The 18,157-nt window shown below is 38.7% G+C and overlaps 2 protein-coding genes across 2 annotated transcripts in view; both read right to left on the bottom strand.

Annotated features, from left to right (window-relative positions):
- SMC5 (structural maintenance of chromosomes 5) overlaps nucleotides 1-18,157 on the bottom strand; it is a 322,808-nt gene that overhangs the window by 259,736 nt on the left and 44,915 nt on the right. The window lies entirely within an intron of this gene.
- Nucleotides 366-11,112, bottom strand: LOC104915060 (MAM domain-containing protein 2). Its single transcript, XM_019610498.1, has 7 exons — nucleotides 10,726-11,112; nucleotides 10,263-10,347; nucleotides 9,165-9,302; nucleotides 7,260-7,516; nucleotides 4,359-4,452; nucleotides 1,676-1,822; nucleotides 366-814 (listed from the first exon to the last, which is right to left on the bottom strand). Exons 1-7 carry the CDS (start codon nucleotides 11,095-11,097, stop codon nucleotides 381-383), a joined length of 1,527 nt encoding a protein of 508 aa, XP_019466043.1. The 5' UTR covers nucleotides 11,098-11,112; the 3' UTR covers nucleotides 366-380.

Raw genomic sequence — 18,157 nt, 5'->3', positions numbered from 1 at the left:
TTTTCAAAAAAAGTTCACTAAATAACTTTCTCGTGTCAAAAATTATAGCGGGGGAAATGCTTAAGATATTTATAATTCAGAAATACTTTTGTTTCAAGAGTTACTAGCAAAAACTTTCATTTGTATGTGGCATAGCATTAACCCATTCTGAAAAAAAAGCTGTATTTATCTTTGTAACCTCAGGTAGTGATCCATCTGGTTCTCTCCAGAAGACTCAAATATAGTGAAAAACCATTACAGAAATCAGAATAACTGCAGAAATAGCTGCATCCAGTCAGCTGTCATCCCAGTTCCTCAGTGAATACCATGACTGCCCTTCAGGACATAAAATGCACTGCTCTGCTGCTGCTACAGAGCCCCTTCACCGGGGCTAATGGAAGCTAGTCTGCAAAGAAGAATACTCCTCCACCACACTGCCTAGGGAAATTTATTTCATGTTGCAGGAGCACCTCACTCATGTTTACTCCTTGGATAAGAAAGTTATCTGAAAGGAAAAGGCAAGGAAAACCTCCATCTACAACACTGAAGAATGAAGAGCTGGCTCTTACCTTGCAAGGCATCGGTTTTTTGAAGGAGATTTCAGCTTGAGTCCAAACACCCCTTGGGGAATCCAAGACAGACCAAATTTTCTCTTGAACCACATGATTCTCCTCAAAGATATAAACAGCAAGGGTGCCACTCATTTTGAAAAAGCCATACAAAGCATAATAAAAACGCAGACAAAACTGCAAGTTTCCTGGCAGGGTTGGGCCATACAGACGTCCAATGTACCCAGGCTGTGATGTAAACTTTGTGTTTGCCAGCAAGTAATAACCTGCAAGACAGTGCAACTAATGAGTATTTCTAATAAACAATTAGCATAGCTTGTTTGCTGTTAAAGCAGTTTCCATTAGTGCAACACACTTTAGTGGTAGAAAGTTTTCACTGGCTGGAAAAAGTCAGTGAAAGGAAATAAGATTTTTTTTCTAAAAACAAACTTGCTATTTCAAACTAAACTGGTACATGAGTAAGTTACTAGAAATAAGCACTCTTTCAAATATACATGGAAATATTCTCTTGCTGGAAAGCCAGCTATTTCAAAGATTCTGCTCTGAGACCAAAGAATAAAAGATGGGACACAATGCTGCTGTGAAACAGGCGAGGCTTCATTCTCCAGGTAATAACCACAAAGACTCTATGTAAGGGGATGTATGAAAAGCACTACATCAAGTGCAGAACACATTTTCAGAACTTACTGGCAGGCTTTTCACTATGCAGCTTCACTACATAAAATTTCACATTTTTCCCTTAAAGACTCCAACTGTCCTATGCCTGGAAGAGCTATAAGCCCAGCTCTCCTCTATGTTAAAATCAGTGCATTACGCTACTATCATATGCCTGCATGTTTTTGTGGACTCATAGTGACTGAGATCAGAGCAGCTCAGTGATGTTACTCTGATTTATGGACCACATGATTTTTTGACCAGTGTTATTGCCACTTTGCATGTAGGGTCAGACACAGCCAGAGTCCCCGACAGAGTGCAGTGGCAAGCAATTACAGCAAGGCAAATTAACCAGTGTGCCAATGACGTTACTGAAATTTAAAAACATGAAACGTGAAAATTTAAACAACGCATTAACATTAACAAACAACATTAACAAACATCCAGTTTTGACTCTTCTTGTTCAGATTTACCAAACCCAGTAGTGTGATCTCCTGCTCTATACACGTTGCGCTTCACTTTCACTCTGCTCCATCCTGGGACATCCTTGTGATCTTGGTAAAAATTACACAGATCTTCCTCAAAATTGCAGCCTGCATCAGCAGGATTGAAGAGAATTCCTAAAAAACAAATGCATATGTTCTCTTAAGGAGAGCACAGGACAAGCATTAGTACTCAAAGCAGAACTATGCCCTACTATACCGTTTCATCTTTCTCTGCATTACAGAAGACAAGAATACATAAAGTTGTTACATGCATATGACGAAAAATGACACTGACCTCAAGGTATCTATTTTCTATCGCAAGTGGATGCTATTTACTTATATTTTTGCTGGAGGAAGTAAAGAAAAACCTCCCTGACAGTCCCTATAAAATATAAATACATTATAGACATAAAAAGAAGATTTCTCCTTCAGGACATAATGCACAAAGACATTCAAACATCTGTTTTCATCCTGCTCCCTTATTCAAAAGATATTTGGAGAGAATGATTGTGATTGTGTGCACACATGTGCATAGCTGTCAGATTTTCAATTTGGTCCCAAGGGGATAACTTTCCAAAACAAACATTTAGAATTTTCTTGAACAGCACCTCTCTAAAAACCATTTTGTAGTAATGCATAATGTGCATGTACATACATGCTTTGAGTATATAAGTCAAATAGGTTTTGGTTGCTATTGACCTCTCTCATTTTAGCTCTACAGCAAGGAATGTTGCACTGTTTATTAAAAAGACCTGAGGACAGCTTTCTGTTGATCTGCAGTCAAATGGTACTTTTAAGTAAAAATTCTCTATCTCTTTAATGCCCCTTCAGCTGATTGCTGCAGGTGCCGAGTGAAGGAGGGGACAAATCCAAAGTGACCATGCAACATTTGGCTAGGTCAGCAGTCTGGACCCTGTGAGCACCACTTTATAGCCGCATGCACAACCCCTCTGCATGGAGGCTAAGCAGGATTCCTAGACAGTAGCAAGGACACAAGTGATCAGCTTCAGGATGAGCAAAATTTTGAGATGCCTTCAGTCCTTCATTCTCAGATAAGCCAGAACTGTGTGCTAACTAGGTGTTTTTCTCTGCCTGCAGAGAAGTAAGTAGCAGTGCTGCCTCTGCATTTATCACCAAAGAAAGTGTACAATGGGAGTTACTACCTGGCTCATGAAGCATGAGCACTTATCTTCACATTCAACCTTTATTGAGCATGTATACTACTCTAATATCTTTCCCTCCCCTAGACTACCATCAAGACCTTCACTGACCAAAACTTTTGGAATGTAAAAAAAAAAAAAAGTTGTAATAAGCACCCCTGTGATTTAGTACAAGGAGAATGAAGATTTCTTGCTTTTTAACATCTCCACTTAAAGTAATTTGAAACAGGAAGTAAATTTGAAGGATTATCCAGCACCTAAATGTATTTCAGCAAACAATCATACAAATGATGGACATTAATTTCTCAAGTAGGAAAAAAAAAAAAACAACAACCCACAAACTAAGAACAAATACAAATCAGAGCTGGTAAGCAAAGCTCTTAGCTGAGCCCATCAATTTCATCAGTTAGAGTGGATCTACTCTTGGGCTATTATACCACAACAAAATCAGGGTTCAGCAGAAAATACTATGTAATATTCCATGGCTCACTGCACATTAGCTGTCTTTAAAATGGAAAACACAGATGAGTGCACAGATCCAATCCATGGCATACTGCAAATCTAAGTCAGGATTTTTGTTGCAAAACAAAAATAAAACAGGCATTGAGTAAATAATGGAACAGCTAGACTTACTATGCCAAGAGTGGAGGATTTACAATACATATTATAATATATAATAATATATAACTCCGTAATATGTCATAATATGCCTCCTACTGATATTTACACAGTGCAGGTAAAGTAGAACAGACTCCAAGTGATAAAAAAGCACAAAAGTGTCTTTTTCCCCAGTCACTTCAAAACACTAGCCAAAAATTCATGCCTGTGACCAAAAAGAATGGGTGGGCTCAGGGGAAAACCACTAATTTAATTCTGACAGTTGCTTAGCAGTAGCAGTGATAAACAAGAATAGAGTGAGTTAAGAGGCTGCACTCACAAATGGCAAAGTCCTTGGTCCCATATGCCCAAACTGCAGAGGTCGTGAGGACTTATCTGACTTCTGCTGCTGTGAAAATCTAATAAAATCCTGACAGATGTTCCACTCCTTGTAGGAAATAACACCTTTTGGAACAGCATAGACAGGAAGACATAGCTCCTGCTTTGGCTTTGAAGAACATCTCAGGGCATGTGGATGGAGGAAGATATCCCCTGCATCAGCAAAAGTGAAAAGTCAAGGACTTTTGCCTCCTTATACAGAAACAGCTGGGGAAAACCCAGGACATCCCTCAGCATTCAGTCCAACATAGCAGTTGCAGAACTCAGAGGTAATGTTACCAGAGGGGAAGCAGTAAAGATTGGTTTCCAGATAATTCATAAGACAATAGTGTTCTCTTTATCTGCCTTACAGTGCTGTCTTGTCAATAGGGGAAGAGAAGCCCAACAGGCACTGGCCAGATAAGAAAGCAGCATCCGCACAACACTACCAAATACTGGAAATACTGACACAGGCAGTTCAAGGAAGCAAAGCAAGGAAGAAAAGAAGGATATTAGACAGCAAAAAGAACTCTTACCTGTCTGATTGCTGCAGAAAACCGGAGAGAAAGAAATGTCATCGAGGGCAACATAGCCTCCCTTGGCACTATTGAAAGCAACTTCAAATACTACCTGAAAATAATAATTATTTGTTATATCTACACAACAATAATTTTGGTACACATTCTCATTTTTGCAGAATTCTAACAGGCTCTCCCACACAGACTCTACAGCACTTCAGACAGTACTGCAGGTTTGGGGACAAACTGAACTACATCACCTATTTATGATATAAATTCAATTCTGACCCATGCACCAGATCTTTGCCCACCCAAAGTCAAGGGAAAATCAAAGGAGAACAGAACTCTTCTGCTGCCTTATGAAACATCAATTATAAACATACACTAATGCAATGATACCATAGCAAGCCAATATTCATCCTTTATTGACTGTGATCCCAAAGCTGCCTAGTTATTACTGTATCTATCTTGAGCAAGAGCTAAAACCAAACCACATGGATTACTTTCCATGAATTGTTGTTACTGCATTCACTTGTCTCTAAACATCCTCAGACACTAAAGTTTTCCTTTTAAAAAATCAGTTAGGAACTATAAAAGCTATCACTTGTTTTGTTTACCACAAAATCAGACACTGCGGACATTCCCCATTCCCAAGGAACATCATTTCCTCAAGTAAGTGGAGGACAGTCCATAACTCCTGAGGAAGTGTGTTAAAATTTATCTTAAGTATCAAAGCACCGACTTACAGGAAAACTCTGAGAAAGGCCTGAATCACAAGACAGCCCCAAGGACAAAACAAGGATATAAGGACAAATGCCTCCAGAGTGAGACAGCACTGTCTGTGATGTGTTGCCCACAGATGGGAACCAAACTAGGAGAGCTGTATAAGAAACCAGAAAGATTTCCCCTAGCCAGAAGAAAAAAAACAGAACTTTCCTTGTGAACTAAATGGGGAAAAAAAAAAAAATCTATAAAATTATCTCTAAAGTAATGATTATATTGGGTTACATAAAAATTTCTGAAGCAGAATAGAGGCCCATTTTGCCCAGTATTTGTCTTCAGCAGAGGTCATCTACAGAAAGAACTATAGATTCTGACAAGCTTTTGGTTATTGCCTTACAGTGCACTTCTAATGGATTGCTTTTTCCTTGAATTTCTCTAATCAGCTTTTGAACTGATCAAAATAATGGTACCTCTAGTATGCTGGGGAATTGAGTTCTACAGTTTAGTTGCAATATGTATGAAGAGGTTCTCCCTTTTAAAACTGTTATCTTATAATTAAGAATCTGGAACATCAGTGCAAATTATGAGAAACAGTGAACAGTCAAGCTTTTCTGTATCATATATGGCTTTTATAAACCTCTACCACATTCTACTTCATCATATTTTTTTGCAGGTTGAAGTTGGAAATTGTTATTTTGTTCACGTAACTTGATTATTCCCATCTCCCCCTCATACTTCCAACAATACTCCTTTTTAATTGAAAGGATTGAAGTTGTGCACTCTACTGGACACAGAGATAGGTACCCTGTGCATTCTTCCATCCTATGGTTTGCTGCTTATTCCTATATAGATAATTTCCAACATTCATGGTGGTTTTATGAATGCAATTAAGAAATAATATTTTCAGAAAATTAGCCACTGTAACTCCAAGGTCTAAGTGATCGTTAAGGCTTCAACTGCCGTCCATTTTTTTACTCACACCCACTGACGTATTGAGACAGATTGACTAATTTATCCCTTGTAAAGAAAGGCTGCAGTATGGGAATTCCTCTCACATTCTTCACAGTGCACACAGATGCAAAAGACAAATTTGACTTTTTTGCTTTCCAACTTCACAAATTGGAAGTATTTGTGCACTTCCAATATTTCCCCTTAACTGCAACCCCAAATACGTAAAACATACTTCCAAATTCTGATGTGTCGCTAAAGGTTTTGTAACTCATTTTATTGAGATAAAATGACATTCCTACACATTCATTTCTGCCTGACATAGCCTATGTCTTTTTTCAACTTGCAAAAAAGTTCAGTTCTTTGCAGAATGTTTTTCTTTTTAATCTTCCAGCTCTCTTCGCTTCATTGCTTCACCACTCCACTTTTTTGATCCTTTAAAACATTTCTGCCAATTAGTTTTATACATCTGTTCTTATCCTCAGATATAGTAATTGAAATAATGCCCATTCTGTTAGTAAATGTTGTATCTCCTGTTCCTACTATTGTCTGTTAAAGTGTGTTTTTTTAAAATCAGATCACACCTCCTTTGCCATACTGTTTGAAGTACAACAGTTTCAATATGGCTACTAACATTACTGAGAATGAAGGTATGTAACAATTAAGAAAAATAAATTTTATCCCCAATAATTTCTGAAAATCTGTAGGCTTATACTGAATTAATGAACAGCTTCAGTAGTGTTAAAGCAAGTAGAATTAAAGCTGATTTACTTATAATCCTAGTATCATCTATCTATATATATTAGTACTATATGCTCATAAAAATATATGGATACATATAAAAAGTGTATTATGTATTTTATATATTTAAGTACATATAATGTGGATATACAATACACTGTTTATTCCAATCTCTGAAGGTATTTATTTTCCAGTAAACACTAGGAAACACCATTTTATTTTTTTCTGATACTCTTTACATTAATTCAGATTTCCAAAGACAATTAGCTTTCACATCTAAAGGCTACTGTACTATTAGGACACAGGTTTGGACACTGTCTTATGAAAACAAAGACTGAATTGCAGAACTGTCTAAGTCAGAGAAAACATCTAGAATATTTTTGTTTTGTTCTGTGGCACAAGACATGCATAATGTTATGATACTCAGTATCCTCAAAAATAGATCATCAATGGACAGAAATATGGGACTAATATACTGAAGTAATTGTACAGGAATGACTGTTTTACCTCCATCGGGTATGGTGCACTGAAGTCAACTTCAGCCAATGCCCAGTCTCCAGATGAGGCACTGCCTGTTTTCCAGATCTCTTCATAAAAGCCACTCATATCTCTCAAGTAAAGAGTAAAAACAATGCTGCTCTCCTGCTTAAGTTGGTAATAAAAAGATAAGCAGCCAGACATCGGAGCTGTAGTCTTTGGTGAGATTAGCTGAGCCACCTCCTGAAAATGTTTGACGTAAATGGAGTCCACATACATGTAGTGACCTAGAAGTATAAAAGAACTTAGCGTAAGGATACATTTGAAAGGACACCAATTAAAGGAAGTATATAGAGGTGGGCAGGGCTAGATATATATCTGTATTGCTAGGACAATGATGGTTAGTTCTGAGAAATATTCAAAGTTTTTTCTTCTTGTTTCTTCCTCTGTAGAACCCAAAGTTGTTTGAGTAAATACTAAGCCTCCCAAATGTCTGGTATAGTATTTAGTCTTATCCAGTGTAACACCTACTGAGATTAATTAAATAAATGAACAAGTCTTGCAAAAATACAGCAGATCATTTAATGTAACGAATTCTCAAACAAACTGTAATTCTGCACATTTCACCATCTTTATAAAACTACTTGGCCTACCTAATATCTGCCTTCTGAATGTTTTAAATTCTTTGCAAAATCCTTTAAAAATACTGTTAAGAGAGATTCATTAACAGAGAAATTGTTATATATATATATCCCTTGCCCAAAACAGCCAATATGGTGTGCAAACAGATTCTTGGCGTACAAAATCTCAGACTGTGATTTTGGGAAATCTATCTTGATTTAAGCAGGACACATGCATGTTTACAAAAATGCCATACATCTACAGATTTTCCTTTCTACACTCCTAGGAACATAGCATCAAGCAATACTGGCTGATAAATTTAAAAACAGTTTTTCACAGGCAGAAAATTTAAGGAAAACAAAGCTAAACTAACAGGATGTTTCAGTATAGACATAGCAAACTGTGCTATTAGGTTTCTGCATTTTTGTTATCTACACCATGACAGCCTATTAATTAGTTAATACTGTTCCCAGCCCTGGAGATTTCAGTTCTCATCCCATTCAAATGAATACAGCGGAAAGAGCTGGCTTGGTTATGAGTTTCCTGGAGCCTGCCACGGTCAGGAGACTGGTAACTCTTCAGCGGTACTTGCCTGAGATGCTTCATTTTCTTCTGCAGTGTTACCACATCTCATATCTTAACCAAAATTTTCCTGACAAATAGTTGATGTATCCTCATACCACACTGCTTGCAAAAAGAAGGTTTTTACATGAATTTTAAATTATTGAGATCTTCTCATTCAACAGTCAGTCAGCAGTGAGAGTTTGTGTGAAAAAGAAATGGGGTGGCTACAGGAAAATAAATCTCTCCCAGCTGCCAGCTTTGGCAGTTTCATACAGTACTTTTTAATATGCAGAAGGTCCATATGTACCATGGTTGAAGTTCTGGTGAGTCCAACTTCCTTGAAAATTTTACCAGTATTTAAGCAGTTATGCAGGGCTGGACTGACACTCTGTACTCAACTCATACAATTGTGAAATAAAATATAAAGGCACAGCGGCATGAGTTAAGGAAAAAGTATCAGCCCACTTTTCATGATATAATTCCTTGCACTAAAAAAACCCAATGTTGTTTGAGGTGGAAAGTACTCTGTAGCAAGCTCAATTCCCATGTCTCCTGCAGTACTTCATACAGCACTACATCAAAGATTAAGACATCCATTCTTTAGTCAATCATTCTTCCCGCACTCAGTTCCAAGAAAAAAAAAAGAAAGAAAGAGCATACATAGTAATTTGCAGTATATGGAAACACAAAGGTTAGAGAACCAAGTTTTCATCCATATAATCCGTACTTCTGTTATATGTTGGTGCTTACCCAATTCATTGTTAAGTGTGTGGTCTTTGGGAAGGATAGACTGGGAATTGCGAATGTTTCCTCCTCCAACAAACCAATTCACATTGGGGTTCCAGCGGTTCACAAAGCCACAAAGATGATTTTCTTCAAAGTCACATTCTGCAATTGCACCAGCACAATGCACATATTTTCTTCACAGAAGCTCAAATACATGCTATTGCTAAGCACTGTCTGTTTTATATACAGCAGTGCAGAGAACATCTACATTTATAAAAATGGACACACCACTAAAGAGTTTACAGTAAGCAGAAGCAAACAGTGACAATTCTTAATCACTGCTGTAAAATACACAATTCCATCTTGTTCAGTCCAATCTCTCTGTTCATTATTTGGCAATACCCACCTACTGTGATTTACAACAAAATAAAATAGATTTAAAATAATCCACCTTCTAGTACTTCCTGAAGAATCAGAGTAGAACTCTCATTTGTAAAGCAAGGATGGCTGGAAGGAGAGCAGAAATACTATTTCTCAGCAGTGACAAGATTGCTTTATTTCCTTTTAGATCCAAAGAATTGTTAGCAGTTCAGTTGCACTCCACCAGAGCTCCCCAGAAACGGAAAGGTCTTTTGGCCTCTAAGCCACTAAAATTTTTGAACATGGCAGTATTTGGCAAATGTCATGAGGAAACAGCCATCAGTGTAAATACCACCACATCTTTTACTCTATAGTCTGCAGCATTCCTTTGTAAGGAAACATCGGGTGGCAGACAATGAAAATAACATCACAGCTGTTACGTCTAATGTTTGCAGAAGTCTAGTTTTGAAAAAAATAAAACATTTGCTCCTGCTCAAACAAGAAACTGCTTAAGAACAGAATGAATCATACATGAAATGTTTATATTACTAGAGAAATGAGTAAATATAAAAATGTATTAGCATGCACAGTCTTAACTTAAAAACAATGAAATACCTATACTGAATATGACAGTTCACTTTTCAACAAGATAAAACCTACTGGTTTTTTCCTAAATTGAAACCTTTAATTCGAGTTTTAGAACAGCCAGCAAGCCATTTTCTTCTATTCAGAGAAAACAGGAACTGAGCAGACAGTACTCACCAATACAATATCCAGGAGTTATTTTAATTTCAAAAACTGCTATACTGGCAGATTTATCTCGTCCCATTTCAGCTTCCAGTACAATCTGCACAATACAAACCAGACTGTAGATTTTAGAGCATTAGAATGCCCATTTTCACCCTGGACATTTAAACCAGATAAATGGGTTAAATAACCTATGTAGGGAACTCATCACCCTTTCAGTCACCAGAGGTACTTTTGCTGAAAGGCTTGTACAAATGCATCAAAGACAAAGTTAATAAAAAGAAAAAAAAGTACACCAAAAGACAATGAGACAAAGCTAAAACAGCATACACTTCATTCAACGCAAATAGACCACATACTCCGTAGAACAAGAATAGGAAGAATGAGACCAAGAGTAGAAATGTTCAAAATGCAATCCATCCACCACAATGTGTACACAATAAAGTCTCTGGTGGTTATCTTCCAAAATTGTGCTTACCTTGTACTTCTTTGTGCTGTTTGTTAAATCTAAACTGGCTATGAGCCAACTATCTGAAGGCTCCTTGGCTGACCAAAGTAAACTATCAAAGCTCTCTCCTTCTTTCCTTATGTACAGGTTGAGCCTGGCAGGATCCAATGAAGTCACAGTGGTTGCTATCTGATAAATCAGTCTGACGCAGCTCCACTCTTCAGAATACAGGTCAGGACTGACAAGCACGGCCTTCTCACCCTCATAAGATGTGTCCACAGAAATGTAATGTCCTAGAAATAAAAAGAGACACACATCAGAATTCTTAATTAAGTACTGCCCTCCAAAACTGGTAGCTGTAGTCAAATAATTTGATTGAAAAGATAATTTACACGAGAACATGCTGCAGGAATGTTTAATTAGATTTATAGATCAAAATTTTCTTAATTTTTCTATTTCATACTTAAAAGCAGTAAAGAAAAAAGTACTGCTGCTAAAGCCTTGTAAAGAATTCCTGATATTAAAGAAGAAAATTAGGAAGACTCAAGAAGTACTAAGAGGTACAAATACACTTGTTAAAAAAGAGTGCTAAGTGTAGTGCTACATTTAAAAGTATCAGTAGTGTCAGTGGGACTGTTTCAAAATTAATCACCAGACTGATATTTTAGGAGCAGAGCCTAAAACATCAGTTTTGCTTAAAAAAAAAAAAAAAAAAAAGCAGAGGAAGTGATGAAAAGTTAAGAAAGTACGAGAAAAACAAAAAATACGAAGGAAACAACATGTAAAATAAGGAGACAACAATAAATCACCATGGAACAAATGCCTAGCATTAAGAGACTTCACTAACACATCAAAATCAAGGTCAGAAGTGCATAACGGCATATAGGAATCACAGAAAGCTGGAAATCAATGCCAGAAACAACTGAAACAGAGAGAAAGAGAATTTCAAGGGGCAAACAAACAATAAACAAGCTAAGACATCCGTGGCTGAAACATAATTTGGTAAACTATCCTCCTAACCCGATGGCCATGTGTATCAGACAAATCAGAACTGGTACCAGTTCTCAATAGCTAGACTGCATGCAAGAGTTGCAAGAGCTCTTGAGGATTCTGTCATGTCAGTCCTTCACAGAGTGGTATGTCATACCTACCTTCTTTTCTTCAAGTATGTATTTCTTCTTCAATTTCATTTTATTCAGCCAAAGAGCCCATTCTCAGTTTCCACATGACTAAGCACTTGCTTAGCATGGACACACCAACAACCTGAGTGCTACTGTTTGCCTTTGTGGCACACCCTCTTTTCCCAAGTCTGGCCTGAACCCCACAACTCATCCAAACCATCCCGAGGCTGCTTCTTAGAAGCTCTCCTGTCACCCTCTCACATTCACAGGTATACTTTCCATTGTGAAAAAGACATATGAATGGAGAGTCACCACCTGGCAAGGCAAACTGCAGGCACAGATCTGGTTTACACAGGTCCCAGAGTGCTCTCTACAGCGCCCTTGGGAAGATACCATAAGCAGACAGCAGCTCTGACAACAGCTGCTTTCGTGGGCAGAGCATGTTACAACATCCCAGTTCACACGCTCCCTCTTTCCCCTACGAATACTGTACAGAAAATTATCTAACCCATTTACTGCTTACAGGGTAGAATCAGCCCTAAAAAGCGTAAGGGATGTGTGAACATAGAAAAGCTGTATTTTGTTTCAATTTTCAGAGAATTGATTTTTTTTTTCCTCTGACTGTGATTTGTCCTTCTGTGCCAGTTTAAGTCTCCTGGAGGAACAGACAAAATCACTGGTAAACTGTAAGTAACTTGCTACTACTGCAGCACAGCAAAGAAAAATAAATGAAGAAATATGCACCTCATATGCCTGCAAATACTTCATCTGCTACTACCTACAATGTGAGTACAGAAAATGTCTACCTGCACACAGCTACCTGGTCAGTTCGCACTAGAGAGCATGGACAGCATTCACTGCTAGTGTGATCGAGTCCAGGGAATGCACATCTTTGCACGAGCATGGAGGACAGAGGGACATTAACAGCATCTTTCAGAAATCAAATCTTTCTCAAATAATATTTGGTTTTGATTTATTTAAGTGGTGATATCCAGTCCAGAAACAGAAACTTTGTTTTCAAGCTAGCCTGAATTTGGATCATTTTGCTTACAAAGAAACCTACAATTCAGAATCCATGTCTGGAAATTTCAGTTTATTTTTCAGTTCAGTTTATTTTTGTCCAGACTTCATGAGAAACCCCAAAGGAAAACAGAACATTCTTATAACATTCTCCTTTTTTCAGAAATAAATTAGCATTGACAAAGGAACACCCGTTCACACCAAGACCTCAAATTACCAGCTGTGAGGTTCAAATGGCTGCCTAGCTTTAAGACTTAATTATAAGTAGACTAAAGTTCTTGTACAGAAGTAGTCATTTAAAAAATAAAGAAAACCTCTTAGAGTTTCCAGATGGGTTTGGTCTGAATCCCTGCTGATATGAAAGCAAAGATCATGAACTCTCTTTTTAATTGAGATTTCTTAGTTCTTTTCTTTTTAAAGATTAATTTGACTTAACCGCTAATGTCTCCAAAAAAGAAGTGCTCTCACCCTAATTTACTAATCATTTTAGCCTTCTCTGGAAAGTTAAGCACATGATTGGCTCCAATGAAATGAGGGGAGTCACTGATAGAGAGTTTTATGTGTATGTTCAAATGCTTTGCTAATCAGGATCAGGGAGACAGGCACTTTGCAGAATCAAGCACAGAAAATGCTAATGTTAAACTTCTTCCAAATGAATGCTAGCATTGACTAAATGGCCTTTATACTAAATTGTATTTCAATAATAGAAATGACATGTGCTATTGCTGCAGAAAGGAAGGTCTCACAATGCAGACCTCAAGGACTGACACAGAGCAATTGTGAGAGCAAATCAATGCAAAGAGAGGGCTCCTTGGAGTAAAGAAGCAGACAAATTTCCACACTTGTTTGTGGGAGTAACAGAAGAACATTTAGCAGTACATGAAGAACCGGATGAATGCACACTGCTGTACCCAGAAAATTCTCATTAAAAATGCAACATGCAGCTTCATTTTGCAGCACGCTATACCAGGATGTTTTATTTCTCAAAATCCTCTTCCTTCCAAACACCACAGCACTTATTAGAAGTCACTCTGGAGGTTTCAGAAGAAGGCTACTCTTCATAATCACAGGAATTACACAAAATGCTGGTAAAAGCCTGATGATGCAGAAATACAAATGTACAATTTCTTGCAATTTCTAGCTATTACTTAATTAAGGGATAGGTGTAGCCCTATCCAGCATAACTGAGTATGTTAGCTAGTAAAGGAATGCTACACATTCTTTCCCTTTTCAGAGAATAGAATGGTTTTTTTTTTGCTGTTATGGTGAAGACACTATACAAGCTTCCTTACAGGTGGCAGCAAGGACAGCTAATTACCTGTAACTGCTGGCAGCCAGCAGTTTCCTGGCATTGGCAAACACCTGCAACTGGGGGAAGAGATGAAAGAAAGGAGACCCTCAGATGTATTTCTCTTATCACACATTCACTGCACCAGCTGGCAAGTAACACACTTTTCAACCCAGGTTTCTGAAATAACTTTTCACCTCCTGTGTAGCCTCACTGCTTTCTGCCTGACAGTTTAATTAAACTCTGAACAGGACCAGCATGTACTCCTTCCTACTCTGCCAAGGAAAATCTTGAGCACTGGGGAACTTTGGACCCAATGCTGCAAACCAATCCAACCTCAATGCAAATATGCATAATGGCAGTAACACTCCTCAATGCACATCTCTGATCTTGCATTTCTAATAAGCAATTCCTTACAGAGCCATTCGCTCATATTTAACCTTCTCGTTAGTATTATTTACAGACTAAATATGAATCTATACATCAGTCAGCAGTGATTACGACAATGGAGGGCTGGGGTGGGATCAGTAATATTACCTTTTCTCCTTTTTCCCCAGTACTGTAAGGGAATGACAGCAATTGATCTCCATGTAAATAACACAAACAAGGCACAATGCCTGACACTGGCTAATAAGCAAAACCACATTCCATTAAGTAAGTGAAAAAAAGAAAATCAAAACAAACAATTGGGATAACTAAAATTACTAGCTAGCTTTTTACATCTCATGTATTTCGCCTGTAAACATTTGGAAACATAACCACAGATATGTTACACCCTTCAAGGGGCTTACATCTGTCACAGCTGTTTGCTCAGCAACAGTGCAACTTTACAAGAAAAATATATATAAATAGCTAGTTCCAAAAGCAACATTATCAAGGAAGCAGAAAAAGAGGTTGGGAATTTACATCAGTCACTCATTTATTTATAGGCAAAAGTACAAGAAATGCCAGTTATGTTTGGATTTCCATATGGAAACAGAAAAGAACATTACATTAAGATTAAAAAAAAAATTGATACTTCCTCAATATTTGGGTTTTGGTAGGATTTTTCCTAATACTCTACTGCCTTTAAAAAAAAAAAACAAGAAACAGAAGCAAAACAATTCATTCTTACATCACCAGTTGGTTAAAGTTGGTTAAAAACACTAATGATAAAAATACTAATGATAACAATGTACATTTTGAAAACTAAGTTTTTAGTTGCAGGCAGATTATGCTTAGATGAAGGTTCAAGGTTTGAGTTAGGATAACACAAATTTTGGCTGAGAAGGTTAAGGCTTGGGGAAACTGGAAACCAAAACTTCACATTCAACACTCTGCTTTTGGTACAATTTCTTTCCAGCAAAAAGGATACTTTTCAACTGATATAGCACTTTTTGTTGGTTTGCTGTCAGCCATCTGGAAAGAGGAGCATGTGGATCACTGTTAAATTTGCTTTAACTAGGAAAAGCTGAGATTTTTCTAGAGAGAATTCTTCTTCCTAAGAGGAGCTACAACACATTTTGGTATGGCTTTTTGGGGGGAAGATGAGGAGTGGAATTTCCAAATTCTTTTAGGTAGTGTCCTGGGAAAGCAAAAAAAAATTGCATGAGCAAGCAATAGGAAGAAATTTTTTTCCTCTACAATTCAGTGAAGAAAGTCAAATAAATCTCCAAACCATTCTAGTATACAAAAGCCTCAGTCAGGGTGTCACCGTACATCGAGCCCCAGAAAGCACAGCCTGTCCTGAGAGCAGAACCTCTGGGCAAGACCTCAGCAGCGGTACATCCTTGGCAGCAGCAGAAAGCAGTGCCTCACATCACTGTCAGCCAACCAGAGCAGGAGGAAGGAGGGAGGAAGAGGGGGTGGAAGAGGAGGATGACGGCCAATCTGCCTCACATCCCCCTTGCTGGCCACAGGCTGTCAGATGGGGCAGAGCAGCAGCAGCAGTGTCAGTTGCTGACTACTTCCCTTGGTCCCCAGAGGACTTATGGCAGCAATTTTTGGCCTGTACAGACAGGTGCAAGCACAGCATGCACTGGGCTGAGCTGCAAAAGCTATCCCACTTTCATGAAAGTAGCAACTCAGTCCCTGATGCCAGAAATGTCCGTGATTAAAGCTACTTGACAAGGCAGCACATAGCTGATCTTTCCATTCCTGCTAAGCCATGGTAGAGCTTATTTATGGTAACCTGTTAAATTTGCAGCAGAAGAAATGCACAGTATCCACTGGGATCAATTAGTGTTATCATAGGAAAAAACTTTTTGGTCTTCAAACCTCCCTGTCTCTTCTGTGGTTTCATAAAAGCAGCTCTGTGAAAGCAGCTGAAGATGAGACACAAAAGTAGACAATGCTGGCTGTATTCATGCCCTGCTTTTGTCTGGGAACTCCTCCTGTGTGTTCACGGAGGCAACTCAAGCCTACAGCAAAAGCTCATAGTCCTGTCTGGTCACCAGAAGCCCTTCTGCCACCCGCTGAGGAGGGCAAATGAAGATCTTAAAATCACCCCAGTACTGTTCCGCTTCAGAAAGAACGGCTGGGTTTCCATGCAACTTCCACAAAGCTGAGTAATATTTAGCCAAAACAAAAAGCATTTTACAGAACAGCACACAGTTGTGGGCGATAAGCACGCAGGCAACTCTTCCCAGCAATCGTGCACTTTTCTCTGCCGCACTGACAGCCCTGACTCCAGGAGATGCCACTGGCAGCTTTCTCCAGGCTTTACAAACCAAGTCGCCCTCCAGGAAGTGTGAGCAATCACTTGGGCCTTTGGTGGTCAAGGATACCAGCTGGGTCAGAGTGCTCCCGTTTCCAGCCCAGGGAAAAACAGTTCCCAGAGGCTTGTTACCAATACCATTCCCATATGGAGGCCCTTGGATCAACTACCAGCCCCACCTTCTGCATTCTCCTTGCTTCCCCAGAAGGTGCAGAAAGACAGCTGTTAGTGAGCCTGTCAAAAAATGTCAAAGTAACACAATACCCTGCAGCTCTCTGTATCTCTGAAGTGTGGTCACAGCTACTACCATACCAGCAATGCGTTCTTGCCTTGATCTACTGGCGTGTTGCAAATGCCTGGCAGGGGTTCAGCTTTTGCTGCTGTTTTCAGTTTTTGGTTTGGAGGAGTTGCCCCACTACAGCAATCTCACTGGGGATGCTTTAAATGTAAAAGCTTTTGGCTGGAGCTGTGTTGTCTCCTTGCTCTCCCTGCAGAAGGCCCAAAAATCCTGACATCATGCACCAATTACATTAGATTTTTTGTTTGTTCTAAGCACAATCATGTGGGCTTGTTTTCATTCACAATGACCTCACAGATTTTTATATACTTTTTATGTTTTCTTTCCGCTTGTTCCAAACACAACTACGTGGACTTGCAGACACCTGCTCCAGCAAGCAGTTGTTCAAACCTCTCCTTTTCATGCTGTTCATTATATCATTTTGTCAACTCTTCCTCTGATGACATAAAGGGTCCCAGATTCCTGTCTGGTATCTCTGATTTTACTTGTGACAGCTCTTCGAAAAGGCAGTATCTGTGATTTCTATTAGCTGGTACACTTGAGCAGAAATCAGGTAAGATTTTGACACAAAATGCTCTGTTGTGGATTTCTGAACTGTGAAGAAATATTTTAGAAGATACTTTTCTGTAGTCTTTGGCTCCTCAAATCAGGTTTTATTGTTCCCAGTGCACAAGAAATATAAAAAACAAGAACTATGTAAAGTAGAAACCAACAGGCACGCATGTGCGCAGAGTTCATTTCTCATTACTACCTCCATCTGTTTCCCCTATCACACTACCCCAGGATGAAGCACAGAGGAAAGCACTGCAACAGCTCTTTCACCAGCACAGGGCTGCCTTCTTTCAACAAAAGAAGACAAAATTTCACTCCTGAAGTGTTCCCTTGAATTATACTGCTTATTAACATTGCTGGTGCACACTGTGGGTGTGGTCGGGTATGCTCACAGCATGTCACAGCTCTGCTCCACATTCTGCTCTGACCACGTCTCAGCCTGCCCACAGCAAGCCAATCCCTAGTGGCTTTTTTTTTTTTTTTTTTTT

The sequence above is a fragment of the Meleagris gallopavo genome, chromosome Z (genome assembly GCF_000146605.3).
Source record: "Meleagris gallopavo isolate NT-WF06-2002-E0010 breed Aviagen turkey brand Nicholas breeding stock chromosome Z, Turkey_5.1, whole genome shotgun sequence".
NCBI classification, from domain to species: Eukaryota; Metazoa; Chordata; class Aves; order Galliformes; family Phasianidae; genus Meleagris; species Meleagris gallopavo.
Note: the sequence above shows the minus strand (reverse complement) of the source record. Positions and strands in the feature narration are given on the sequence as shown.